Source organism: Paroedura picta, chromosome 1 (assembly GCF_049243985.1).
Source record: "Paroedura picta isolate Pp20150507F chromosome 1, Ppicta_v3.0, whole genome shotgun sequence".
NCBI classification, from domain to species: domain Eukaryota; kingdom Metazoa; phylum Chordata; class Lepidosauria; order Squamata; family Gekkonidae; genus Paroedura; species Paroedura picta.
In genome coordinates, this window is record NC_135369.1 from 78,063,768 (window position 1) to 78,090,556 (window position 26,789).

General features: G+C 42.3%; 1 protein-coding gene across 6 annotated transcripts; it reads left to right on the top strand.

The window, feature by feature from the left end:
- The first annotated feature begins 176 nt into the window (after positions 1-176).
- On the top strand, positions 177-25,910 carry MEMO1 (mediator of cell motility 1). 6 transcript variants are annotated; one of them, XM_077344252.1, is made up of 11 exons: positions 859-1,369; positions 8,109-8,206; positions 10,993-11,061; positions 12,171-12,283; positions 14,444-14,555; positions 16,909-17,051; positions 17,855-17,931; positions 18,587-18,691; positions 19,686-19,781; positions 19,995-20,055; positions 25,613-25,910. In XM_077344252.1, the coding sequence occupies exons 1-10, from the start codon at positions 1,307-1,309 to the stop codon at positions 20,028-20,030; spliced, it is 912 nt and encodes a 303-aa protein (XP_077200367.1). In that variant the 5' UTR covers positions 859-1,306; the 3' UTR covers positions 20,031-20,055; positions 25,613-25,910. The 6 variants fall into 6 exon arrangements, 5 of the variants coding, with proteins under 5 accessions (XP_077200378.1, XP_077200374.1, XP_077200367.1 ...); XM_077344250.1 differs by lacking the exon at positions 25,613-25,910 and adding an exon at positions 20,385-21,761 and having other exon boundaries at positions 860-1,369; XM_077344263.1 differs by lacking the exons at positions 859-1,369; positions 25,613-25,910 and adding an exon at positions 177-432 and having other exon boundaries at positions 8,125-8,206; positions 19,995-20,328.
- Positions 25,911-26,789: the final 879 nt, after the last annotated feature.

The following is a 26,789-nucleotide window of genomic DNA, read 5'->3' on the forward strand; positions in this document are numbered from 1 at the left end:
TGTCCAATGGAAGGCTACTCTGGCGAAGTCCCTGTGCCACAGGAGCCGAGTTAGGCCAAACCCGGCGGCTGCCGCTGCCTGTTCTTTTGAGTTTCGCTCAGGGGGCAGTCATCGCTTTGGCCTTTGTCCCCCTCGGGCTCTCCTTTCCGCCGCCTCCCCTCCTTCGCCGAGCCCGCCGGGCCTTCCGGCCGCTTCCGCCCCCGCCCCGTGTGCCGCTTCCCTCGCTTGCCGGCCAGAGGTGCCTCCGGCACCGCCGCCCCCCCCTCGCGGGGGCTCGGGCTCTGCCGGGGGAGGAGGGGGATCAACGCCGCCGCGGCCGGACTCGCCTCCTTCTCCTCTCCCGCAACACCATAGGCGGCTCAGGCGCCAAGATGTCCAACCGAGTGCTCTGCCGGGAGGCCAGCCACGCCGGCAGCTGGTACACGGCCTCAGGTACGCGCCGGGGCACGGAGCGCTGCGGGGGGGGGGGGCGGCGGGGCTGGCCTCGGGGGTCGGGGTCCGGCAGTGGGGCCTCCCCGGGGCAGGGTGGAGCGGCGGGGGAGGGGGACGGTGAATGGCCTCCGTCGCGGAGAGAGACGCACGCGAGACCGCTCTGCTGGACTGGGCGCTGCTCGCTCATCTGGAGCCGCTGTCCCCACACGCGATCCGCGCGCCGCTTCCCTCCTGGCGAGCGCTGCCATGAGACCACCGCCGCCGCCGACCCAGCTTGGGCTGGCGAGGGGAGTCGTGCGAGGTCCCCCTGACGGAGGAGGGGTTCGGGATCAGGGGGGGGGCCCGGGGCCTAGAAGGTGGCCTTGGGGGAGGCCGACCCGGGGCGGCCGGAGAAAGCGCCTCTTCTTCTTCTTCCTGCTCCTCTTCCTCCCGGCCTCGTCCCTTCCGGCCAGGCTGGGCGAGCTCTTGATTGAAGCCGCCCTTTCCCGGCTGGCGTGTGGAGGCATCTGCCGGAGGAGCCCCCCGCGCTTTACCTTTCCCCGGGCGGGAGTCCCACGCCCCCCCCCCCATGTCCCCTGGCTCTCTCGGTGGTCTTTTCGCGGAAGCCCCGCCTATGGGACAAGGTGTCCGTGACAAAGGCCCGCGAGCAGAATCCCTCTGGCGGCTTGGTGCGGAGCGAAGAGCTGACAAAAATCTCAAGCGTGTGAATGAAAAGGGGTCATTTGGGGTAATGCGGGAGGGGAGAGGACGGGCAGAAAAGGATTGTGGGAAAACAGCAGTTGTCACTTTGGATCGGGCCAGCAGAGCAGACCTTCTAATCCGGCATCTTGTCACTGCTGAGAGGACAAAGTTTGCTTAATAATTGTGGAGATGAATGAAACCTTGGGAACTGGCGCTTGCTGTTCCTCCGGTGCAGAGCCAAGAATACAGTGGCAATGTAAGCTTCAGAAAACGATCCTTGGGGGTTCTTAATATGTGCAATTTAAAGTCATACTTCCAGAGATCATGTGCTGGTTGATGTCGCTCGTCAACACCATCGAGAATAAGAACATATATGGTCGGAGGACTTATCGGTCCTCCCCCACCCCCCCCACCTTTGTTTCTGCGAGCCCTTGGAGGAAACGCATCATACAGAGCTGCCCTCTACAGGATGGAAGATGTACATGCTTCCTTAAGGTTAAGTGAAATTTCTGGTGACTACATAAAGGGGGAGGGCGCTTCTTTTCACTATAGAAGCAGAAAAATTAAATTTTGCATTATCATTCCAGTAGCTGCATAACTGGAGTTGAAGTTTAGCGATTAGCTTGCCTCTAGATTATGTATATTAACTTTTTACAATTTTGCCTATGGTTCACTGTTGGACCTCTCTGTCTACGGAAAGACAGACTCTTCAAACTTTTTTTGTTTTCCAGATGTTTCATCTCAGGCAGTCTTAGTCTGACTAGAAACCACTATAGGAGCTGGTTGCCCTGACAGCTGAAGCACGCTCAGTCATTCCTGACTTGCTTATACCTATGGGAGCTGCATTAATGGTGTCAGCTAGGGAATTTGATACCAGGAAAACTGATCACACTCCTGTTTTAACTGTGTCCTTAGCATCCCAATATCCCTTTAGTAGCCACTGCTGCAGAATATTATTGAGGTGGCATTTTCTGCTGGAGATGGGATCAATTTACCTGGCTGTGATTTGCGTTTGTAAATGGACTGGAAAATGTAATTGGTATAGGGCATAAATGGTAACATGGTCTTTAAGGATACCAGAGCCTGAAACAGAGATATTTTACTTACTTTGAATACAGCAGGACTCAGGTTCAGTCTCTGGTGCCTGTAGATAAAAGGATCTCAGCTAGAAAGCATTTGAGACCCAGAATAGATGCTAGGTATTTGACCTAGAGGTCTGACACTAAAAGATAGGGAGGAGCTCTGTTATATCAGTGTGAAATGTGGTATCTACTTCCATTTCAAAATTCTCAGAGCATGTATGAGATACTGGGGATGAGAAGTGGTCTGTCGTTACTAAGACAAGCAAAAGTTTGGGTTCCTGAATAGATTGGTTGATTCAGTATGTACAGACATACAAACTCCTCAACTCCAATCATGCCACTATTGGACTGATAATAACTGACTGGAAATCAGAAAACACAATAAGTAAAACTAAGGAGGCTTCTAAGCACTTCTACAAAGCATGCAGATTACAGTACCTATTTCATGCTGGCCTTTAAACCCATCTGGGGAGGGAACAGGAGAGATGGGGTGGGGGTGGGGTAAGGTGATGACAGTTGATGGAGCTAGGGGAATAGAGGAAGGAAAGTGGTTCTTTTAGCCCTGCTCCTGAAATGGATGAACTGTTACCTAGTTAAACATAAAAATCCTAGTGCAGAGGAGGCTGGTTGAAAAGTTGTCTAACTAGTCATAATCTTAATTTTTAATAGGTGGGGTAATTATAATGTGTTTAAAACTGGTTTGGTGTTCTGTCTTGTGCATTTTCCAGATTTGCTAGATGCATTGCAGAACAAACACATTCCTTTCTCTCAGGAGTTGGCAGTAGGACAAAGAGAACTAACTGAACAGGCTGGCTAGACAGGTTTGCTGGGGTCTGCTGCTTGGGTCTCCTGCTTACTGTACAGAAAAACCTAGTGTGAGCTTAGCAGTTAAAAGAGAGCTTGTATATGTCAGCCCATTTTGCTGAGGCAAATATTAACTGCTGAACTGCAAAAAGGGATGTGAAAACACAACTTTAATTTGCATTTTGGGCAATGGCTCTTACAGTGCTTAAGCTGAATGTATTTTGGGACTGCAAGATAATTTTAAAAATTGAATATGTGTCCTAAATTTCTCCTTTCCATTGTCAATAACATTGTGTTACTGAAATGTGTGTACACTGTACTATTTTTTTTTCAAAATCAAGATACCGGATATGTAAGGAAAGATTTCCCTGCCTTCTCATAATAATGCAAAATAAAACAGTGGCATCTTAAAGTCTAATAACTTTATGAGATTTTTGTGTGTTAAAGCTCACTTCCCCAGATACAATGGAAATAAAGAAAATCATATTCCTCATTATTACACCGGAAATTACGGAGATGAGTGGGGCAAAGAGAGGGTCAGTATTATAAATCAAGTGTGAAGTATGATGATCTGTGTGCTGGAATTCAACTGCTTGTTCAGTCCCAGGACAGCGGTTCAGCTCAAGCAACTAGAATCATACTCAACGTAATTAAATAATAATCTTTGCTTCACTCTGTCTCCTCGTCCTTCCTCTAGTGAACGTCCTTCCTCTAATGAAGGAAATAATCTTCTTTATTTTAATTGTATCTACGGAAAAGAGTTCTGACTCGCAACAACTCATACTGGAATAACTTGTTAATTTTTAAGGTGTCAGTAGTTTTTTGTTTTGCTACAGAATCCCTACGTGTTGTAACTTTACCTTTGTGGGGATAATGTGTTGTATTGCAGACTGGCATATTTGTGTGTGTATGTGTGTGCGTGCGCACACTGTTCCTGCCTTTCCAGTCTTTTACTTTCACTGGTGCTTTTGCAGGGATCTCTAAAATGTCGATTGATATCATGTATCATGTAATGATCATGTATATTCCCCTGATCTCTTTCTGTGTTAGATCAGTGCATATGACTTTTATCTGGTGGGTCATGTTGCTCAAGTTTTGTTAAAGCAATTGCTCTTAAAAGTGAAGTTGAAAGCATATACAAGCAGCATTGAAGATAAACCCCAACATTACTGCCCTATTTTTCCATACTTCTACTTATTTGTAAAAAGCTGAGGGCCTTTTCTTCATTTCTTTGCCGTTTTGTCTGAGGACCCTTCGTACTATAAGTATTTACATGTTTGGTAATAGTTCCTCCTAAGAGCCTCTTGTGGCGCAGAGTGGTAAGGCAGCCGTCTGACAGCTATGCCCATGAGGCTGGGAGTTCAATCCCAGCAGCCGGTTCAAGGTTGACTCAGCCTTCCATCCTTCTGAGGTCGGTAAAATGAGTACCCAGCTTGCTGGGGGGTAAACGGTAATGACTGGGGAAGGCACTGGCAAACCACCCCGTATTGAGTCTGCCAAGAAAACGCTAGAGGGCGTCACCCCAAGGGTCAGACATGACTCGGTGATTGCACAGGGGATACCTTTACCTTTAATAGTTCCTCCTGCTATTTGACTTTAGATTTTAAGTGACAATGTTCACTGAGGATATCATTGCATATATGAGCCATGTAGTAAATTGCATTTGAAATACTGTCATGTAAGAATTTTGCTAATTTTGGCTAGCTCTTAAACTTGTAATGTAGTCCAGAGGCTGTTCAATGCAGACATAACATTCCCGATTTCTAAAATAGTGGAGCAGGGATGCACCACATATGTGGGTTGCTTGATCTTCTCTCCCACCTAAGATCCCCTCCCTTTTGAGGTGGCTGGCTTGTAAGTATGATGTGCTTTTATGCCATTTTTGACATTAATGGAGCTAGCCAGGTTAATGTTGGTTCCCTTATAAACAGGTTCCCCAAACAAATTTAAAACCTTGAATTCAAACTGCACTTAGAGTGAATGTATATTAATGCCGAAGCAGACTTGATGCCACATCATAAAGTAAACTGTGGAGGTGCAGGTCTCAAGAGTAGTATGGCTGGCATTTGTCGGCCCTCGCCAAACAAAACCTTTAGCGCCCTAGTTGGCCATGGAACACCTAGCCATAGTCATCCATGCAATGGTCACCTCTAGACTAGATTTCTGTAACTAGCTGTACATGGGCTTAACCTTATTCTTGCTGTGGAAACTGCAATTGATTCAGAATGCAGCAGCCAGGGTCCTTACAGCCACACCCTGAAGGGCACATATTCAATTTCTGTTCTGATAGCTACACTGGCTCCCAGTTCAATTCGCAATCAAGTTTAAGGTTCTGGTACTTACCCATAATGCCATCTGAGGTCAGGGCCCTGCATGTCTGAGAGACCGTTTATCTATCTACACCCCCCAAAGAGCTCTTAGTTCTACTAATTTCAACCAACTGGTGGTCCCTGGCCCCAAGGAGGCATGTCTGGCCTCAACCAGGGCCAAGACATTTTCTGTCCTGACCCCTGCCTGGTGGAATGAACTCTCAGAACTAGCACAGTTCAGCAGGGCCTATAAGGAGGAGCTCTTCCAGGCCTTTGGTTGGTGCCAATTACAGTACATGGAACATCTGCATCTCTTGGGCCTCACCCACTTACCACTTAAAGACTTCCATAGCCAGCCAACTCTACTGCTGAACTACTAACTGTGAAATTTCCCCCCTCATATCTAGCCAATATCGTTCTATACATAGTTTTGCAATTCCATTGGGTTATATCATGAGGCATAAGTACTTCATGGTGCTAATTTAAAAGAACTCATCCCAATTTCTCCTGGTGATTAACATAGTCACTTGATAAAATTATTTTCCTGTATGTAATATTCCCTGTAATGCTACTTGAAATGGATCTTCATAATCCTTTTTTTGGGGGGGGGCACTACTTTGTGATTCACTAGTAAACCAAGTGTCAGCAGGCAATCTTGAAAAGGAGATGATTTGTTCAATGTAGTAATGGTATCAGAGGTTTGCTTTAGTGACCTGGTTATACCTTTTCCAAACCCTGTTATGTCTTAACATCTGGATCTTTGGGGGGGGCTTGGGGGGTTGAATTTAATACAATAAAATACTGGGGCTTGAATCTTACTCTATATTAAGACCGAAGAACTTCCCTAGATCAGTTAATGTTTCTAATTATAAATATGTATGTGTGATAGAGCCTCTTGTGGCGCAGAGTGGTAAGGCAGCAGACATGCTGTCCGAAGCTCTGACCATGAGGCTGGGAGTTCAATCCCAGCAGCCGGCTCAAGGTTGACTCAGCCTTCCATCCTTCCGAAGTCGGTAAAATGAGTACCCAGCTTGCCGGTGGGTAAACGGTAATGACTGGGGAAGGCCCTGGCAAACCACCCCATATTGAGTCTGCCATGAAAACGCTAGAGGGCGTCACCCCAAGGGTCAGACATGACTCGGTGCTTGCCCAGGGGATACCTTTACCTTTATAATGTGTGATATTGTAAGACATATTTTAATGGTGCTTACTGAGGTTGAATGACGACAGAGACCGTATTCCACTGTTACTAAGATGTGGATGCATTACTGCCATTGCTGAAAATGAAATCTCCAAAAAGTCTTAAAGATGTGGCCTTTTTTACTATCCTGTCCTAATACGGGTTTGAGGATGTGAAAATGTGGTGTGAATAAGTTTGTCATGTACATTTAATATAGCGATACAGTGTTTGCGAATTTGAGTAGCCTATTTAAAATACAATTCACGCACTTTTGTGGTTCACACTCATGGTCTGTCTCTAAAATAAGCTCAAAAGTTCTGGATGTCCCTGGCTGTTCTTCATTATCATGATGTGAGGAGAGGCAGCGTTGCAGTTGTGTAATAGCTGCCCTCCCATTCTGCTTTATCTCTCAGATGGCCTTGGTTGTAGAGGAACTTCTTCCATCAGATATCACATGGAGTTCTTGCTTTTGCTTTTTACAGCTCCTTGAGTGGGGCGAGGGGGGGGATAACAAACTACTCACTTATTCTAGGAGCCAGGATGAAAAATTGTGACATCAATGGAAAAAGGAAGCTCTGGCTAAGAAATGACTGGCAAATCAAATGGAAGCAGGTGCACTTGGCATGCTAAAAGATTTTCAGAAATACAAACAACAAATAGCTTAGTACCTTCTGTTCAATAGCTTTCTCTGTAATACCATATCTATGTAAGTTTTTAAGCAACTCTTAGTCACTTCCAGGTCATTAACAAATATAATTTAGAGCTTCTTATTTACCCTTATTAATTAATATTTAGTGATGCCTTAGGGCCAAATGCTTCTTTACAACATTTCTAATTACCCTTGAAGTACAATTTGCTTAAATAAGTATAGAACTTAAATCAGTATGCTAATGAAGCAGTCCTCTTTGGAATTTGTTTTTGGCAGCAGTAGCTCTTGGCACCGGCTAGATGCACTGAGCACAATGAAAAACAATGTTTAGATCAGAGAAGGTGCCACTTGAATTTAGAATCTCTCTAAACCTATGATTTTTTGTCACAATGAGCAACTGAACTTGCTCAGCTATAGCGGGGTCAGCCAGTATACAGGCATTGTAGGAAAGATCATGTTTCTTGTAGAGCAATCAATGGAGCTGCAGCAAACAGGGACATGGGACGATCCTGTTTCTCCTCAGCCACCTTCCAAGGTAGTGGCAAAGATGGAATTGGGTCCTTTGCTGCCTGTCTCCTCTCCACTGTCTGGGCCAGCCAAGTTCTGAAGGTGACAGCAGCTGCCATGGCAACAGTTTTGGGGTGTGTGGCAAAGAGACTGCCAGTCTTTCTCACCCATCTTCCATCCAAGGCAGCAGTGGAAGCAGGCAAGTCAGTGACAGGCTTAGAATAGCAGTTGTTTGTGGAGGCTCCTGGTACTCCTGCCGTGCTCCCCCACTGTGTTGGTTTGGAGGCATTTGTCTGCACAGACAATTGTTTTGTTTTGTTTTAAACTATTCTTATGGCTTGAGATTTTTCTGAAAACCTTGGTGGGGCAAGTTTATTAGAAAGATCTCCCTTCTCTTGTGGCCCATATATGCAGATGGGGCCATGTTGACTATAATACTGATTATTTGGTACTGTCATATTCAGACATCTCTCTTTGTAGGACCTCAGCTGAGTGCGCAGCTAGAAGGTTGGCTTTCTCAAGTACAATCTACAAAAAGACCTGCTAGAGCCATTATTGCACCGTAAGTTTCATTTTTTAAAAAATGTGTTGAATGTTTTAAAATGCGGCCTAAATGTTCATAGCCATTTCTGGTATGAAATTGGTGTTATCCGGTTAGTCCCAAAGTGTTCTTAATCTGTCCACCCACCTTATTTATTCCTGTTCACTGCCCTAATCTATTGATGTGCTAGTGTCATTTTTAAAAATCTGCCTTTTTCTTTTGATAACCACCCTGAGCTGCAAGGGAGGGTGGTATATGAATATAATAAAATAAAATGTCTATATACTATTAGCAATATGTGCCCCCCATCTGTGGATATCTGAATCTGTGAATCAGGACCATGTGCACGATAAATAAATTTGGGGGACCCCTACGTTTCCAGAAAATTCTGACTTAAAAATAATTACCTCTAGTGACATAGCAGCCTTAGAGTTGCACTGGGCCTAGCATCACAGGTGTAGCAAGCCAAGAGCCATGCTGAGATTGGTGTAGGTGCAGCAAACTGGAAGTGTAGAAGCCTTGTCACTGGGGGGAAGGATATGGGATCCTTCCCCCTCCCCCAATCCATCGTAGCAGAGGACTCCTGGTTGCTGTGCCAGACCCAGTAGCTGAGAAGGAATTTGCCGAGCTCAGGAAACACACCAGGATCTCCCCCCCCCCCCCCGCAGATCTCTTATCACTAAGCCATAAGAGTAATCACCAGCAATGGAGGGGGGATTTCCACTCATAGAATCATAGAGTTGGAAGGGATCTCCTGGGTCATCTAGTCCAACCCCCTGCACTATGCAGGACAATCACAACCCTATCGCTCATCCACTGTAACCTGCTACCCCCTTGAACCTTCACAGAATCAGCCTGTCCATCAGATGGCTATCCAGCCATTGTTTAAAAATTTCCAAAGATGGAGAACCCACCACCTCTCAATGAAGCCTGTTCTACTGAGAAACTGCTCTGTCAGGAACTTCTTTCGGATGTTTAAGATGGAATTTATTTTGAATTAATTTCATACCATTGCATCTGGTCCATCCTTCCGGGGCAAGAGAGAACAACTCTGGTCCATTCTCTATATTAGCGATCCCCAATCTGTGGGCCGCAGACCACATGTGGTCCTTCGACTAATTGGAGGTGGGCCGCAAAGGACGCCTTCTCCCCCCCCCCCGGCCCTTTACTTCACCCCCCCCCCGGCCCTTTACAACACACTTCCATGAAAATAAAATGTTCCTTATGTTCATTGTTGTGGCGTGTCTGTATCTTATTTTGAAGGGATGTTTAAACATTACCATAGCGATCAGAGAGTGTTAGGGCAGTTGTTGAGAGTAGAGGAGTAAACTACCCCCGCCCCCCACCGGGCCTCAATAAAATTGTCAAGCGTTGAGTGGTCCCCGGTGTTAAAAAGGTTGGGGACCACTGCTCTATATGGCAGCCTTTTAAATACTTGAAGATGGCTGTCAGACCCCTCTCAGTTGTCTCCTGTACAGGCTAAAAAGACCAAGCTCCCCCAAGCTCTTTCTGACCACAGACTCCATCCAACGTACCTTTAAGTCTGTTAAAATCTGTTTTCCTGAAGTCCAGTCTATTATGTCTGATTACGACCGGTTAAGCACAGGTTGGAACGCCCGCACTGGCGGCGGCGGGGCATCGGGAAAATCCCCAATTATGCACGCTGATGATGCTGCCAGCCCGGCCGTCGTGTCCTGGTCCAGGCCCTTGGAAGGCCCGCGTTAACGGAATGCGGTTTCTTCCGGAGTCCTGGGACTCCCGAGGGCACAGGCAACGGAGCCCCATGTATAATTGGAGGAGCTGGGCTTTCGGGCCCCCTGCCCCCAATCCCCCCCCCAGCCGCTGCCGCTGCTTACTTGTGCTTCCGGCGCTTCCAGTCCCGCGTTGCGTGCGCGGGGCCGTTGTGCCAGCACAGTTGGCAGAGCTCTGCTCCCGTGCATACATGGGGGACGGCAGTGCTTTTGGCCCCACCGCAACGGCACAGCGGCAGCGCAGTGTAGCTGCCACCATGCATAATCGGTCTAAAGCATTTCTCTTTCACACAATTGTAAATTCCAAAACCACATGATCACTACTACTTAGTGTGCCCACTACTTCCACCTCATCCACCCATTCTTCCCCATTGATGAGAATCAAGGCTAAAATAGCAGAGCCCCTGGTTCCCCTCTCTACTTTCTGGGAAATGAAACTGTCAGCAAGACAAGAAATTAATGGAGTTTGTAATTTTAGCAGAATTGGTCTTCCAATAGATACCTGGGTACTTGAAGTCTCTCATGACCACTGGTTTTCCCCTCTGAGAATTTTGTAATTTGGTCTAGGAGTATCTCACTCCACTAGTATTGTGATTCTCCCCCCGCCCCCCAAGAAGTATCATGGGTCCCCATATGTTACTATATAGTATTGTTTGTGACTGTTTAGTAGTGTTGTCACTGACAATTTGAACTAAAGACAGTAGTTCCTGCATTCTTTGTCTTCATTCTGAATGTGTGGATATTATCAACCCCATCCCCTGTTTCTGATAAGAAGGTGCTTATTAGGTTAAAAGTAATAAGTAAAATAATAGTAAAAAAAAAAAACAGTTCCTGTAAGACATTTCTTTGTTTTGTAAATGTAAATATAAATGAATATAAATAAAATGAGGAAGTTATGAACATGTAAAGGTAGCAAGCTGCACCTTGATGATCAGTGAACCAGTTCAACATGCTGCTTATGTCCATGTGTGTCAAGTGTCTGCCAGATGTATGATTGTTCATAACAGGTCTTCTCTATCCAGTTAATGTTAAGCAAAGTCCTCTTCTTTTTAATAGACATGCAGGTTACACTTACTGTGGGTCTTGTGCAGCTCATGCTTATAAACAAGTGGATCCGTCAATAACGTAAGTTAACATTAGAAAACTGTTATACCAAATAAGATAGAACTGGATCGGTTCTTGGTCCTATATTCAAAGTTGCAGGAGATTGTATTTGAAATAAAAGACAAGCTGGGTTTTTCAGAGATATATCAGATCAGCAGTGGCAAACAATTGAAGTAACTTGTCATACAATCTGTTGGGAGAGAGGATCAGGTTTGAATTTCATATGTGAGGTACAGTATGTTTGGCAAGAAACACGAGTGTGGGTTAATGCTTTACGAAGTCAGAATGCTTACATCAATAATGCTTGATTTTTACATACACATACATATTTCACCAATCTTGCATTGCTGTTGGCAGCAGCCTACTGCATTGTCTAGATGCTTGATCATAGATATCTAAACAAATAGTATATGTACAAAAGAATTAAGTGGATGGAATGATTTTTTGTCACGTCAGTACTTCTATACTTACACTAATGTGTGCACCCACACACACCCCTTTGTGATTTAGCATCACCTGTGCAATGTTGCTGTAAAGATATCTTGGTTCTGTCTTATTCCTTTATCTATGAACCCTTTTGCCCAAATCTAGCAGTAATTGGAAAATAAAATTGAATGTATATGAAAATATTAACATTCATGATAGTGGAACCATGAACCTTTATTTATTATCATTAGTTTGCCTTTCTAATTGGGACCCAAGGGAGATTACAAAGATGATTTTAAAAATTCAGTAAACATTTTACAAGAGATGATAACATTTGAATCAAACAGCCAAGATTCCTAGTAAGACAAAAATTATAGCTGAGCTACGATTGCAAAATGGGGAGAAAAAACCAAATGACTCACGCAAACACGTCTAAGGTGACAGAACAATCAATGTAATTTGCAGTCATACCTAACCAGACAGTCAGTGTCTAGAAGACTTTCTCCCTAATAAAAGCCCCCTTCTAACCTGAAACTATACCACAGCTTTGTGCCTTCTAAAAGAGAGCCTGCTTGAACAGTTCTGTTCTGAACATTCTGCAAAACAATAGAAACATGGAAAGTGACACAGAGAACACTCATGGGGGCTTTCTGTGGAGTAGATGGGCTATCACTAATACTGCATCTCTCCTGTTATCATTATAGACGGAGAATCTTCATTCTTGGGCCTTCCCATCATGTGCCCCTTTCCCGATGCGCACTTTCCAGTGTGGATATATATAGAACCCCTCTATATGATCTGCGAATTGATCAAAAGGGTAACTGTATAATACAGTACACAACTCTCATTGTACAGGGGGCAGTATTAGTTTTTGAAGATATTAATTATTCTTGCTTCTTTGAATTTTTTCCTTTCATGTGAAAATTACGTTAGTCTTAAGACTTTCTACTGATTGCTTAAAATGGGGCATGTCATTGAGAGCTTGAGTGTTACTTAAGCAAAGGGATTATTTAGTTCCTCTAGCAACACTTCTTCTGTCACCCTTCATCCTGTTCAATGGGTGTATTGCAGAGTATCAGCTTTCCTATGAATAGACAGGATTAACACGAGGTACTTTTTAAAATGTGGGTTATTAAACAGAAGTGAAAATAAACATGTTAAATCCAATGGTATTCTAGTTAGGGTATCTGAAAACTTTTCAGAATTTATTCTGATTTTTTTTTCTGGAAAAATCACATTGATGCCTGGAAATTTTGTGTATGAATTGAACAGACTCTTGAAAATGACTGCTTGAAATATAATGTTGTAGTAGAGTGTCCTGAGGGTTAGATGGGACTCCTTGGTATCTGAGTTACTTTCCTAAAGCAACCAATTACTACAATGTGTCAGAAAACCAGTACCATAAATACCCTTGTAGTAGTTGTAATTCTGTCTTTATGGCCAGTTACACCAGAATCCTATTCTATTTAGTAGAACAGTAGGAGCAAAAATCCAGTTGTAATTTGATGTTTATACAAACTGACCATCTGTGACTGCCAAACATGCTGTTCACTAATAAATAAAGAACAAATTTTGAGTCCCGTGGCACCTCTAAGACCAACAAAGTTTTATTCAACGTATGAGCTTTTGTAAGCATGCACACTTCCTGAAATACAATGTCATGACATTGTATCTGAGGAAGTGTGCATGCACATGAAAGCTCATACCCAGAATATAGCTGTGTTGATCTTAAAGATGCCACTGGACTCAAAATTTGTTCTGCTGTTTCAGACCACAGCTACACACTTGAATCTATCTACTAATAAATAAAATTTCACTGTTACAAGAGGCCTTAAATTTTGCTGCACTTTTTAAGAGGTTTGCTAACTTTTACATAAAAGAAAGACAATTATTCTAACTTGGTAAGGAGTTTACAGGTGTTTTATTCATGACCATGAAGACAGTAGAAATATTTTTTAGAACTCAATAAGTTTTATTGGTAACAGTTCTGCAGGGCCCGTAAGATTGAACTGTTCCACTATGCCTATGGCCGAGGGCTAAAAATACCATCAAAAAGTCTGGCCTCCCTACCTAAACCATCTAATATCTATCTACTGACTACCAAGGGTGCAATTTATGTGCTCCTCTTTCACTAGACCAGGGATTTCCAACCAGGGGTCCATGGACCCCTGGCAGTTTGTGGGAATTCCAGAGTGGGTCTCTGGTCTTTCCCCTCCAGCCTTAATGGACTTGGTCACAAGCTAGGGAACTGGCAGCTTAGTGGGTAAGCCATAGGTGTAAAAAATAAAAGGCAGGGAGTCAGTTATAGCATGCTGTGGGTGGTCCAGTTTGTCTTCTCAGTTCCTGCCCTTCTTTCTGGCCTGCATGAGGCAGAGCCATCGTAGTAGTAGCAAAGGCGGAGGGAGGGAGCAAAAGGAGGGTGAAGCACCCAGGTGGTTAATTCACTTCTGGGGCATGGCAGGGAGGTGTGACCAGCTAACATCACTTCTGGGGGTCCTTGTAGTCTGAAAATGTATTTCAGGGGCTCCTCCATGTTCAAAGGGTTGAAAAAGGCCAGACTAGACAGAAGGAGGCACCCCTTCTGGAATAGTTAGACTTTTAATTTAAATGATTTGGATTTTAGGATTTTATAAGTCAATTTTATTGTTCATTGTAATGATTGTTGTGAGCTGTCCTGAGCCTTTGGGGAAAGGGTGAAAGAGAAATTTAAAAAAATAACCTTATTCATTTTAATAAGTTTCTCCAAAGCCGTTATGAACTACAGTGTACAAAAATATTCATCCAGACAAAGTAGAGAATTGTTGTTGCAATACATTCTGGTGTGACACTAGTTTCACATTTGTCCTAGTTTCAAATTAGAATGCATCTAATGTTTCTAACCTAAAGTTGATAGTATAAATGAGAACTTCCGACTCAGTTGTTGCATCTGTTGGCTTTTAGAGCTTTTTAAGTAAAAGGAATATATCCATCTTTTCAGTTTATGCAGATCTATGGAAGACTGGAATGTTTGAACGCATGTCTCTGCAGACAGATGAAGATGAACACAGTATTGAAATGCATTTGCCTTACACTGCTAAAGCCATGGAAAGGTACTCTGACTTTTGAAAAGCTGTATGATATGTAACATTACATGCATGATTCTCCTGCTTTTTTGCTGTTAGTATGCTTATATTATCCTGTATCTCTTGCTGCTTCTATCCAAAAGTTGAAAGGACTGGCAAAAATCAATTAGGCACTCTCCCTATTTTCATCACTTAATACAGCTGTAGGATTTAGAATCTTTTCATATTTTCTCACTCATATTTCCCTGTATATGAATGCCAGCTACAAAACAAAGATCGGTGGGACTGTATTAAATGGAGATGTTGAGAGAATAACTGGATCTCGGTCTTTCATGCAAAACATTCTGCTCTTTACCCTAGACACTTATATATTTATTTATTTGATTTCTATGCCGCCCTTCCTTATGGCTCAGGGCGGTTTACATACAACATAGGGGATACATTGCACTTCTTCAGTGGCTGGAGTACCCTGAAGCAATTTCTGTGATGGTGCCCAACACTTTCCTAAAATATAATTTTGGTTACCACTCTTGGGGTATCTGCTTTTGATACTGAGACAAAAAAATACAGAATTGATACTATGACTTATGGTTAATAGTAAAGTGCTCAGTATAACAGCCAAATCAAACTTAGGTGGCATTTAAAACAATAGAAAAACTGTTGAATGCAGAGGGTCCCAGATTCAACCCTCAGAATCTCCAGTAAAGAGAGATTAGGTGGTAGGGGATGTGAAAGACTTGACACCTTGAAGAGCTGTTGCCAATCAAAATGAATACTACTCAACTTGATGGGCCATGTGAAGTAGAAAACTCATAGCAAGAGTTATGAAAATTGTTTATGCTGCTTAGTACCAAGTAGAAATTCAGGTAGCAATTTCTGGGATAGCCTCAGCCCTTTGTCTTCAGGTTACAGAAAATGGAAGTTGTGCTCCAGGCATATCCATTTTAACTAATTATCAAAGAATTTTGACACAACATTTGATTGGTCTGTAAATTGTGTAATTTTTGTGTTTGGTGTTCCTATAACAAGAGAGGCATAGGCATCTGAGGTGTATTGAAATAGGATTGGCTGAATATTAAGGGGCTTTCCGCACTCCTTCAAAATCGCACAATGGTTGCCAATTGAAAACGCTACTGATTTGCCGTTATGCACAACGTCGTTGACAATCTGCCACACACCTGAAACCGATCCGCAAAAAGCGCTTCCTTGTAGCGCTTTCAGGGAAATCCCCAAAAGTGGATTCACCCTCCGGAAAGCGCTACACTCCTGCAACCAATCTGCAACACTAGCGGGAAAGTTCTGTGCGTTACCATTGTTGTGGTCCCTCCCCCTGGCTCTCTCCTCTGATCTTCCGGCGAAGCGATCGCCATTTTTTTTCTCCGAGCGAGCGGAGATCAACGCACCGGCGAGCCTCCGTTTAGCCAGTGAGGCTTCCCCGGCTGCAGTCCCTACCCAGAGCTGTTTACAGTCACTAAGCACAAACAGCAGAGAAGCCCGTTTGCTGATTTATTTTCCCTTTATTTTTCACACTGTTTTCAGTCGAAAATAGCGCCCGTGAGGGGGGGGATTTTTTTTTTCACTCGGGGGGAGCATGGCAACGATGAAACGGCAGCTCAAACACACCTGCCAGCTGGATGGGTCTCTCCGTTGCAACGAAGCAACGCATATTCGTTGCAATGGGTGTGTGTTTTTTTTGTTTAAACCTTTCTTAAAGGGAAAGGGGCTGTTTGGGAGCATGCTAACGGCCGCCCATTGGCTGCTTGATGGCCAGGGGCGGGACGAGCTTGGCAATAGCGCTTCCTTTCTAGCGATTTTTGCCGAGACTGGAAGCCTGTGGGAAACGATAGAAACACAACTGGATTCCACTACAAAGGCAGGTATGCATAACGACGAATTCCACTATTTTAAATGGCGATTTTTCGTTCAGTAAACAATTTGCTACAAGGATCCCGGTGCGGAAAGCCCCTAACTTTCAGCCATTAAGAGAAAGTAGTAGGAAAGCCAGTCACAAGTAATAACAATGCACAGGAAGTTAATTCAAGTCACACATTAGTAAATGGCTGTAACATCAGTCTGGGAAGAAGCAACCCATTCACAAGTTATGTGAATGGTTCAGCAGGAAAAGAAGATCCTTCCAGCAAACTATAACACATACAGTGAGTCTTGTCAGTTAAACTGAGAAGACTTTCTTGGTTGTCACTGAGGATGTCTCATAGATGTTTCTGAACCTAGCTTTAGTATAGAATTGTTAATAACTTAATTAAATTTAAAATGGTGCAACCATGCAAATGAAGCAGGTTTTTTTATAGGTAAATTTGCTGCTTGTGACAGGATTATGTCCTGGACCTTTATAAATATAAGTGCTTTGTTTTTTCTTAAGCCATAAGGATGAGTTTACCATTGTTCCTGTATTGGTTGGGGCACTGAGTGAGACGAAAGAACAGGAATTTGGAAAACTCTTCAGCAAATATTTATCAGATCCTTGTAATCTCTTCGTGGTTTCCTCAGACTTCTGCCATTGGGGTAAGTTGCTATTGGCCATAAAGAGCTGGCTGTTTGCACATAAAATAATCCACTTTAAGCTGAAATACTATTTGAGAAACCCACCCATTTTACAGAAAACTAAAATTCAATTTGGCAATTCTAGAAAGTTATTCTCTAAATGGGATATTGGTAAAATTCTTTCCTTGCAACAGTTATTTATGAAAGGCAAAGGATCATATAAATTTCCAAAAATTTGCATTGCAAATCTGTATTTACCATGATAGTTGGTGAGGTAATCTACTTTTTCCTTAGGCTAGAATTGCAAGGTCAACAAAGATACATTCAGTTATGCCAGCCAGGGTTGGGGGTGGGAGGTAGAGTCAGTGTCTTGATTGTTTTAAGTTTCCCATGTTTTTAATGAAGGTGTTTCAGACATTGATGCAAAGTACTAAATTTCTTACAAGCAGTGGTGACTATGTAGTGCTGGTAGTTAGCCAAGAGAGAAAGAGAGGTGCACGTCATTTCTGGTATTTTGAATACTGTTTGTGCAGTGCCAAGTGTATATGATGATTTTCAGAATAATAACAAATGACAAAGAGATTTTACTTAAAAAATAACTAGTAAGACCTTACTATATTTCTATAGAGCAGGTAGCAAATGCCGTTGCTTGTTTTTCATTGAGAATTACTCTATTACAGTACAATGTAACAAATGACAATTGCTTTAAGAGATTGTTACAAAATTGTTTTGTTGCCTACTTAACTGCTTTTGTAGTTACTTTTTTCATCTTTGCCACCAATTAAAAGTTTCATTATTTATTTGTTATAACATTTGTCTTTAAGGTCAGCGGTTCAGATACAGTTACTATGATGAGTCTCAAGGAGAGATTTATAGGTCCATTGAACACCTAGATAAAATGGTAAGTGTTGAAAATTATGAAATGCAACTCCAATTAGCTTCTCCTGCAAATTTTAAATTCATCCAGAATTTGATCAGAGAGTTCGCATGTCCCTTTTAATAAAATAAGTATTCTGTTATTTGTCAGCTGTCAAGAAAATTCTACAGGATTTTTTGCTACTTGAAGGTTTGTGTTGGCTAGTCAATGAAGGGTAAGCAAGCAGTCTAGGGTAGGCATGTGCACACATACACAAATGGGTTGCCAGCCTCCTGGAGATCTTCTGGAAATAGAACTGATCTATAAATGATACAAATCAGTTCACATGGAAAAAATGGCTCCTTTGGAAAGTGGCATTACAACTTTTAAAATAAAGCTTGAGAGGTCTATTGATGAATCTGTCACAGCTAATTCCCCATGATGTTAAGTGGAGCCAATGGGTATAGTCCCTTTCTACATATGATGCGGCAGAGTGTCAAACCCAGTGAAAGTTTTTTCTGGATTCATAATAGACAGTACTGCATTTTTGATGTGATGACACTAGATTCTACTGATAGCTTGTCTCCCTGCCAGTAAGGCTTTGATTTTTAAAGTTAGGAAGAAATGAAATGTGTATTATGAGCAAATGCAGTCCTAAATAATGTTAGAAGATGTAATAGTATTTTGATATTCTCCTTAGGGGATGAGCATTATAGAGCAGCTTGATCCTGTGTCCTTTAGCAATTACTTGAAGAAATACCATAATACAATATGTGGAAGACATCCCATTGGCGTTTTACTAAATGTAAGTGCTGTTAACTTAATTTTTAATGCAACAGTTCCCAAACTCTAGCACATCGACTCTTGTGCAAAATTCTTCTGAGGTTTATACTGGCAGATGGAACCTGTGGAAAAGGTGAACTGTGTGTGGGTCTTCCAGTCTATTAATCAGTTGGAATTATTCCTGACAATTGGTGCAGTGCCACCCGTTAGGACATAAAAATTGGGGGCACTGTTTCCTTTTCTAACACAAAGGCTAAGGAATTTTCATTGGGGGATTGGCCACGTGGGAAAAGATGCCTAACCCTTTCCCTCCTTTCCCGCATTCTCCTTTGAAAATGCACCAGCTGTCTCAAGCTGCTCAAAAAACTTCTCTTCCCTGCCCCATTGTCCCCAACTGGGCTCCAGAAGCCTGCCTGGCAAGAGGGGGAGGGGGAGGGGGAGTGTTGTAAGGGTGTTCACAGGAAGAGAATTAGAGAGTCCAGAATTGATTAGCTGCTCTTTATCCTTTTTAATGCTGCCTGTGCATCTGGTGTTACATCAGTAAATGTCAAATTGAGGAAACACAGTTATGCGGAGAAACGAGTTTGGTTTTTGTGTTAAGTCTTTTGTCAAAAATATTATGGATTTTAGTGCAATACAGAAGATAGGTTCAAATTTTTGTATGAAGAAAAGCCAATTCCTTATGTGAATGGTTCAAATGTCCATTTATTTTGCTTAAGTTTGCATAATTGTGTATTGGATTGTAATGTTCAGTGAACTATGCAGGACACCTATGCTGACTACCAGAAATCCTGTCTTGTTCTGTCTCCCTACCCTCAAAGTTCACACTCTCCACCATAGATCTTAACTTTCAAAGCCATGAAGTACTCTGAACAGAGTTATGGAATACATTGCACACCCATGGCCATTACGCTCTTCCAAGAGGCTGCTACATTTTAAAAAATTGCTAAGAGTAGGTGATGGAGTGGTACTGTAAATCATCTTGTAAAACTGAACTTTTGACTTTTCTTGCCTAGGCTATCACAGAGCTCCAGAAGAATGGAATGAACATGAGCTTCTCGTTTTTGAATTATGCCCAGTCAAGCCAATGCCGAAACTGGCAAGACAGCTCAGTGAGTTACGCAGCAGGAGCACTAATGGTCCACTGAACCTCTGACTACTCAGGGATGACACCTGCACACTATGGGGTCCCAGCCTTGCCCTTACAAAGATGCAGTTCCTGGTCTTTGGGTATACTGAAACCTCAAACTAATAGAACTCTTCTTTTTCTAGTAGGTGTAGTCCTTCCTTAGTTACAACTCATTTTAAAATGCTTTCTTGTTTAGGACAAGGGAAGGAAGGCTGGTGTCAAAATGTTGTGACTTCTAAAAACCAGTGGCTATAAAGGTATGGTGCCAGACGGTCCTTACAAATACAACATGTAAAGCATTTACCACATCCCAGATTTGCACTCTGCAGACCTGTGCACATGTACTCTGCTTTCAGAATAGTTTTGCAAGTTGTAAACAGAGAAGGGTGGAAGCTTTTTAATAAAAAAAAATGCATTTATAAAAGATCCTGTAATAGAATATAATAAAATCCCAGTATAGTCAATTACTACCCATGTTGTACAACAGATCTTCTATTTTAGTTGCTAATAAAGGGCTGCACAAACCAAAACAGTGTGATTTTATATTGTTTTTCATTACTCTCTCTTCCCTTCCTTTTATGTGGAGCTCCATGCTTCTGAGTGCAGCGTGGCTTAAATAAGCCCTCGAAGCCCTCCCATGCCTTCACTTCAAGGGTCCCAGCATCCACTCCTTCCCATGTTCCTAGCATACAACCTGTCCCCAAGCAGTAGTAGCCCAAGGACACAGCTGGAAGAAAGCATCATGTGTGGAGGCAACTGGTGGATGAGTATCATGGGATCCGCTCTGCATGCTTTTCTCTGTGCTTGCAGGCTGCAGGGTTGCAGCCTAAACTGTGTAAACACTTGCTCTGCAGCAAGTCAGCATATAAATCAAGCTATGCCCAAAACTGTCAAAACATCATTGCAGAACATGAGCTTATATTGGAGGTTTGGGCAAATAGATTAAGTAAAATGCTTAAAGTCTGGGTATCAAGTGTTGTCACCGCTAGTTCAAATATTGATTTTTTGTTGTCTTAGTATACAGTCTACATTTGAACACTTCTAGAATATTTTAGCATCTTTTAATGTAACATTAGGGTACTTTATGCTGTTACAGTACAAAAATATTTTCCTGATTTGAAATAAAAATAAACCTTTATATTATATGAATAACAACTTGAATTCCAGTTGGGACAACTATATTTGCTCATTATGATCAAGAATCTTTCTTGGAATCATTTTTAAAAGTTTGTTATGTGGACTTCTTTCCAAGCAAAATTACTTCTTAGTAAATTAAATCTTTTTAAAGTATTATTTATTGCCAGGAATAGTGGTAGCAGCCAACATTTAGGTAAATGGCTGACTGTAGTTTCATATTTTGCTGAAAAATGCCTTTCACTTTTCTAACTAAATGTTCACTACAAGAAATGGCTTATGAGTAAATAGAAAGATGTTACTAAATAGTTGTTCTTTAATCACATCTGCCCTTTCTCTGATACTTTAGTAGTCAGTTCTGCCACATTAGGGTGAGTTCAGGCCTCTATTGTACTGCCATTTAAAAGTCTCTGCTCAGCATTTGCATCTCCCATCACTTCCTGCATCTCCATCACTTCCTGATTTTGTTGCCAAGGGGATCAACATGCCTGGTTGGACTAATCTGTAGTAGTATGTTTGCTTGCCTGCCCCTCCCTCTTTTGGCTTTGGTACACATGGACTGAACAAGGGTTTTACTGTGGGTCACAGAGGTCAGGCTAGCTGCACTGAAAATAAGTGAAATTTATAAATTTAAAAGGACACACAGTATGTAAACACTGTCTGAGCAAGGGAAAAAAGAAATAAGGGAAGACATTCATCCCTAACCCTGTACATATCTCTACAGATGGCAATCAAAGATAGGCAATAGGAATTTAGAAATTATAAACAATTAAAAGTCATCGTTTACATTAATTTCTGTATTTAGGAGTCATCCCCTGGTGCATTCTGTACCATGGGCTCATAAAATCTTACCATGGGCTCATATCATGGGCTCATATCCTCATAAAATCTTCTGGAGAGCAAATTTTTCCTTTCAGAATTACTTTGTCCCTTTAGTCATTACATCGTTCCCTTTTCCATTCAGATACTGACTGAATTAATACATACTTCCAAAAACTAGGGTTATACTGGTTTAGGCAAACATTCTAACTAAAAAACTGTGTTCTTTCTTATCTCTAGCTAAACTGCACAAAACTACTAATAGGTCCAAAGGTATTCAGTCCCTCTGCTGATTTAAGTAACAGAAATGATTTTCTAATGTTTTCAAAACTTCATCAAACATTTTTTTTTAAATAGCATTCCCTGTGTTCTCATATTTTCAGCAGATATTAGTAGTATTTTTACACTATCTTACATTGGGGACACATATATAATCTTCAAAGAATTGAAAAACTACAAATTTAACTTAACTTTTATCCTGATTTTTAAAATTTACCCTTCAAACATCCACTAGAAACGGCTTTAGTTTGTCAGTGTTTGGTTTCTTGTTCTGAAGTGTATGAGACTATTTCAGTACTATATATATTTTGCATACTACCCACATTTGAGGTCGGGCGAGTACTGCATGCGCTGTCCAGCTTAACAGGGTGTTACAGCATCAGTTAACCACAAGTTCAAGGCACAGAATATGAGCTTTGCTTTTATATACAACTTATTTTTAATATTAACACTGATCATGTTAAAGAGCGCAAGTATGCTTGGATTCAAAAAATTATCACATGCCATTCAGCTTAAAGTAATAAGGGACTAGTTTCTTAAAACATTTGGTTTGCTTTTTGAAATCCTCGGTCAAAACCAAACTTTTAAATATGCATCAATTATAATCTTCATGTGTACTGAAGAAAATGTAAGAGGTTTTTAAAAGTTCACATAAATCAGCTACATGCTTTGTTTTATACATGTAAATAGCTCTTGCACTGCAGGTTTGCACAGGTGATTACTTCCTCTGGCTTGTTCTTCAATTATTGTGCGCTGAAATTTTTTTGCTGAGACATACTAAAGCAAAGAAATTTGCTGTCGGTAGAACTGAGGAACGTTGACATCATACTGTGTTGTTTTTGCTTTCAGATGTAAGTCTTGTCAATCATAAGGGAATAGTATTATTATTATTATTATTATTATTATTATTATTATTATTATTATTATTATTATTATTATTATTATTAATATCCCGCCTCCCCCAGAAGGCTCGAGGTGGCTCACATGAAAACCCCACTCTTAAAATGCATAACAATCACATAAAATTACAGTAAATAACAACCAATTAATCAACAATAACAACAATAACAGTAACAGATGGCAATACTAATCATCGAGTCTCCACCGCCTCAGCTACAGGGGGGTGGAGGGAACTAGCACTCACTCACTACCGCCAGATTTCATTGGGGGGGACCTGATCCTCTCACCGCCCAGCCTCACTGTAGGCCTGGTGGAAGAGCTCCGTTTTACAAGCCCTGCGGAATGCTGGTAATTCCTGCAGGGCCCTCAGCTCTTCCGGGTGCTCATTCCACCAGGTCAGGGCCAGGACCGAAAAGGCCCTGGCCCTGGTAGAGGCCAGGCGGGCTTCCTTGAGGCCGGGGATAACCAACAGATTGGTCCCCGCCGAGCATAAAGCCCTGCGGGGGATATAGGGCGAAAGGCGGTCCCCCATATATGCTGGGCCCAGACCACGAATGGCCTTAAAGGTCAAAACTAAAACCTTGAACCTGATCCGGAATATAACCGGTAACCAATGCAGCTGCCTCAGGACTGGCTGGATATGGGTCCTCCATGGTGTAGCTGTGAGGACCCTAGCAGCCGCGTTTTGGACCAGTTGCAGTTTCCAGATCAAGCCCATAGGCAGGCCAGTGTAGGGCGAGTTACAGAAATCTAGTCTGGGTGGCCATCCATGAGGAGAAAGAGCTGGTGTCATCAGCATACTGATGACAACCCAGCCCATAACTCCGTACCAGTTGAGCCAGAGGGCTCCTAAAGATGTTAAATAATTTGGGAAAGAGCACCGAGCATTATACATTATACTAAAAAATATACTCCAAGTTGGTACCCCAAAGGCATGTAGCAGTGGTCTTTTATCTGTTATGCTTTAAATGTTGTTCATGCTTTAACTGTTGGGCTTCATTACCCATGTAAACTTTCAAGCAACAGCAAAACGCTTTTTGCAAGAAGGTAGCTTTTCATTAGTCATCATTTTTAAAAGGTCAAGAAGTCTACTTACTTACAGTTGAGGGGATCATTTTTGCAGTGAATGCAGTCTGATGGAAACACCAGGGACTAGTTCAGCTAATGTAGTATAGTTAAGAGCTAAGTTAGCATTACTAATGATAAAGCAGTTATTGTCCCCCAGACATAAATTGACCTGTATAGCTAATAACTGTAACATGCCAAATGTGCAGCTTTGAAAAAGTAAATAGATGGTGTGTTTGTTTATTTTCATCTTTGTGGCTTCTGTGCAGTCCCACCTGGGTCTGTGCTTTCGCAGGCCTGCTGTGGAGAAGAGCTAGCAACCCTTAAAATGCTTTTAGATCCCAGGAGTGCTCCCCCTCACTTCATAGAGAAGGCTGACTTTTCCATGATGTGGGAGCAGTGAGCACTCCTCCCTCAGTTCTCCATCCACCACTGAGAGAAGACAGTTCAATAAGCAGAATATTTATTTCAGATGAGAGATAGCCCAAGTGGCTAATTTATGAGCCAGTAGCCACTTCCATGAACTCAGTGCCAGTGCTGATGGTGCCTAATCAGATGAAGGAACTGCCCTGTCTAGGGGTGCACCAAGTCCATTGGTGAAGGAGAGAGAGCCCAAGTGGGTGAATGGGCTGCACTTAGCCCACCAGTGAAGGAGATGGAAGAAGAAGCCAGGCATCAGCACCTTCATTGTTCTCCTTTAGAGGTGATTTGTCTCCTTGATGCTGGTAGGCACCATCTTGATATCAAGATCTGCTCATGTTAGCAGACTCTCAGTCAAAGCAATTAAGAGACTCCTATATCCCAGCTGGGATCTATTTAGGGTCTTTGAGGGTTTTGCTGACAAGCCACAAACCCTCCCTTAGCCGGTCTTTTTACCATAAATGGAAACTTCTAGATCCGGACTAGGGAATACCAGCTGGGTCCTATTTTCTGTGATGACCAAGAAATGTTGAGATACCTTCAACCATTGAGAGGCAGTATGTTAGCTACTCACTAAAGTGCATTTGAATGGTGCTGAAACTTGTACCTTATCCTATGGCCATCTTTTCCTAAGATTTCATCAGGATAATGTTAAAACCAAGCATGCCCTCCCCCCAAGTAGTGTCTAAATACCTCCTAGGTCAAGAAGTCTCTCTATTTTTCTGCTGAATAAGCCCATGTTGAGTGATTTTGCGATTCTCCTATGTGGAACTGCACAGAAGCTATGAAGATAAAGACGAGGTGGCACTTACCTGTAACTATTGTTCATTGATCTTCAGGGCAGTAGACATCCCTCCCTTCTTTCCCCACTATGGGCTTTTGGTTTGATACTTACCTTCCCACAGCAGCAGATGGAGAACTGAGGGAGGAGTGCTCACCCGTGACTTTTGGGTGGGAAAGTCAGCCTCCTCTGTGTGGGGAGGGGAAGCACTCATGGGATCTAAATACATTTTAAAGCTTGCTAGCTATTCTCTGTGGCAGGCCTGCAAAAGTGCAGTCTCGTGGTCTGCACAGAAGACCACTCAATGAACAACAGTTACAGGTAAATGCAACCTTGTTTTATTTATACCCACTGTTCTCCCCAATGACAACCTAAAGTGGCTTACACCATTTTCTCTTCTATTTTATTGTTGGCAGGGAAGAACACTTTTAAAGCTTAGAAGTGATGTGTAAATAGATAAAGGACTGTGAAGAGTTAACAGGCTGTTCCAGGAAATCTGATTTGTTAGCATCAGCTGAGCAGAGAAACTTATGAATGGAATGCTGAAGAGAAATTTAGATTGATACTTACAGGTAAAGTGTGAGTAGTAACTTAACATAAAGCAATTTACTGCTTATACTTCGCCTATAAGTAAGTCCCATTTAATTGTATCTGAGGAAGTGTGTATGCACACGAAATCTTATCTCAAATAAATCTTTCTTGGTCTTAAAGGTACTACTGGACTCAGACTTGTTCTGTTGCATTAGACCAGCACCACTTGAATATAAGAGCGCAATGGAATAGAGGCAGATCAGAAGATAAAGAAAATAATGCATCAACATGACACTTAATTTCTGGGTGACTAAGCATTTCATGGAGTCATGATTCTCTTCCCCCTGATGGAAGCAGAGGCATTGAAAAAGTTATTAAGCTGCTTATCTGTTTACAAAGGCAAATATATTTCTAGCAGGAATTTAATCCTTAGCCGAAATGTTATGGAATTCTGCTACTGCACAGGAATAACCAGGTAAGAAGAAGAAGAGTTGGTTTTTATACCCTGCTTTTCACTACCCAAAAGGATCTCAGAATGGCTTACAATTGCCTTCCCTTCCTCTCCCCACAACAGGCATCCTATGAGGCAGGTGGGGCTGAGAGAGCGCTAACAGAACTGTTCTGCCAAACTATGACTAACTTAAGGTCACCCAGCTGGCTGCATGTGGAGGAGATTAGAGGCTGCCACGCCTAACTACTCCATCAAGCAGGCTACTGGCCTACATCAGAAGCAATTAGATTATCAACATACTTCTATACAAATCCCAATATTACATTCCTTGTGCTCTTTGTTGGTGTAAGCTGCCTCCTGTATCTGTATACTATAAAATAATACATATTTTATATACAAAATAAGCAAACATGGCTGCATGAAATGCTTTGGTATAAACCCACATTAAGAAAAAAACCTCCTGGAAGGGCAGGAGAAGATATGAGAGGCTGGGTGTTTGTGCCAAAATCTCATACCATATATAGATTAACTGGTTTATAAGGAAGCTACAGTGAAATTGTTTGGTGGAATCTAATACAAGTTAGCAGATAGTTGGGAATATTCTGGAGCTC

What these genes read in the sequence shown, in the direction of transcription:
- MEMO1 (XM_077344252.1), top strand. Translation starts at nt 1,307, where the DNA reads ATGAAACCTTGGGAACTGGCGCTTGCTGTTCCTCCGGTGCAGAGCCAA. An exon ending in ACTGCTAAAGCCATGGAAAG is followed by an intron (nt 14,556 to 16,908) that starts GTACTCTGACTT and finishes TTTTTTCTTAAG; the next exon opens with CCATAAGGATGAGTTTACCA. An exon ending in GAAACTGGCAAGACAGCTCA is followed by an intron (nt 19,782 to 19,994) that starts GTGAGTTACGCA and finishes TTTCTTGTTTAG; the next exon opens with GACAAGGGAAGGAAGGCTGG.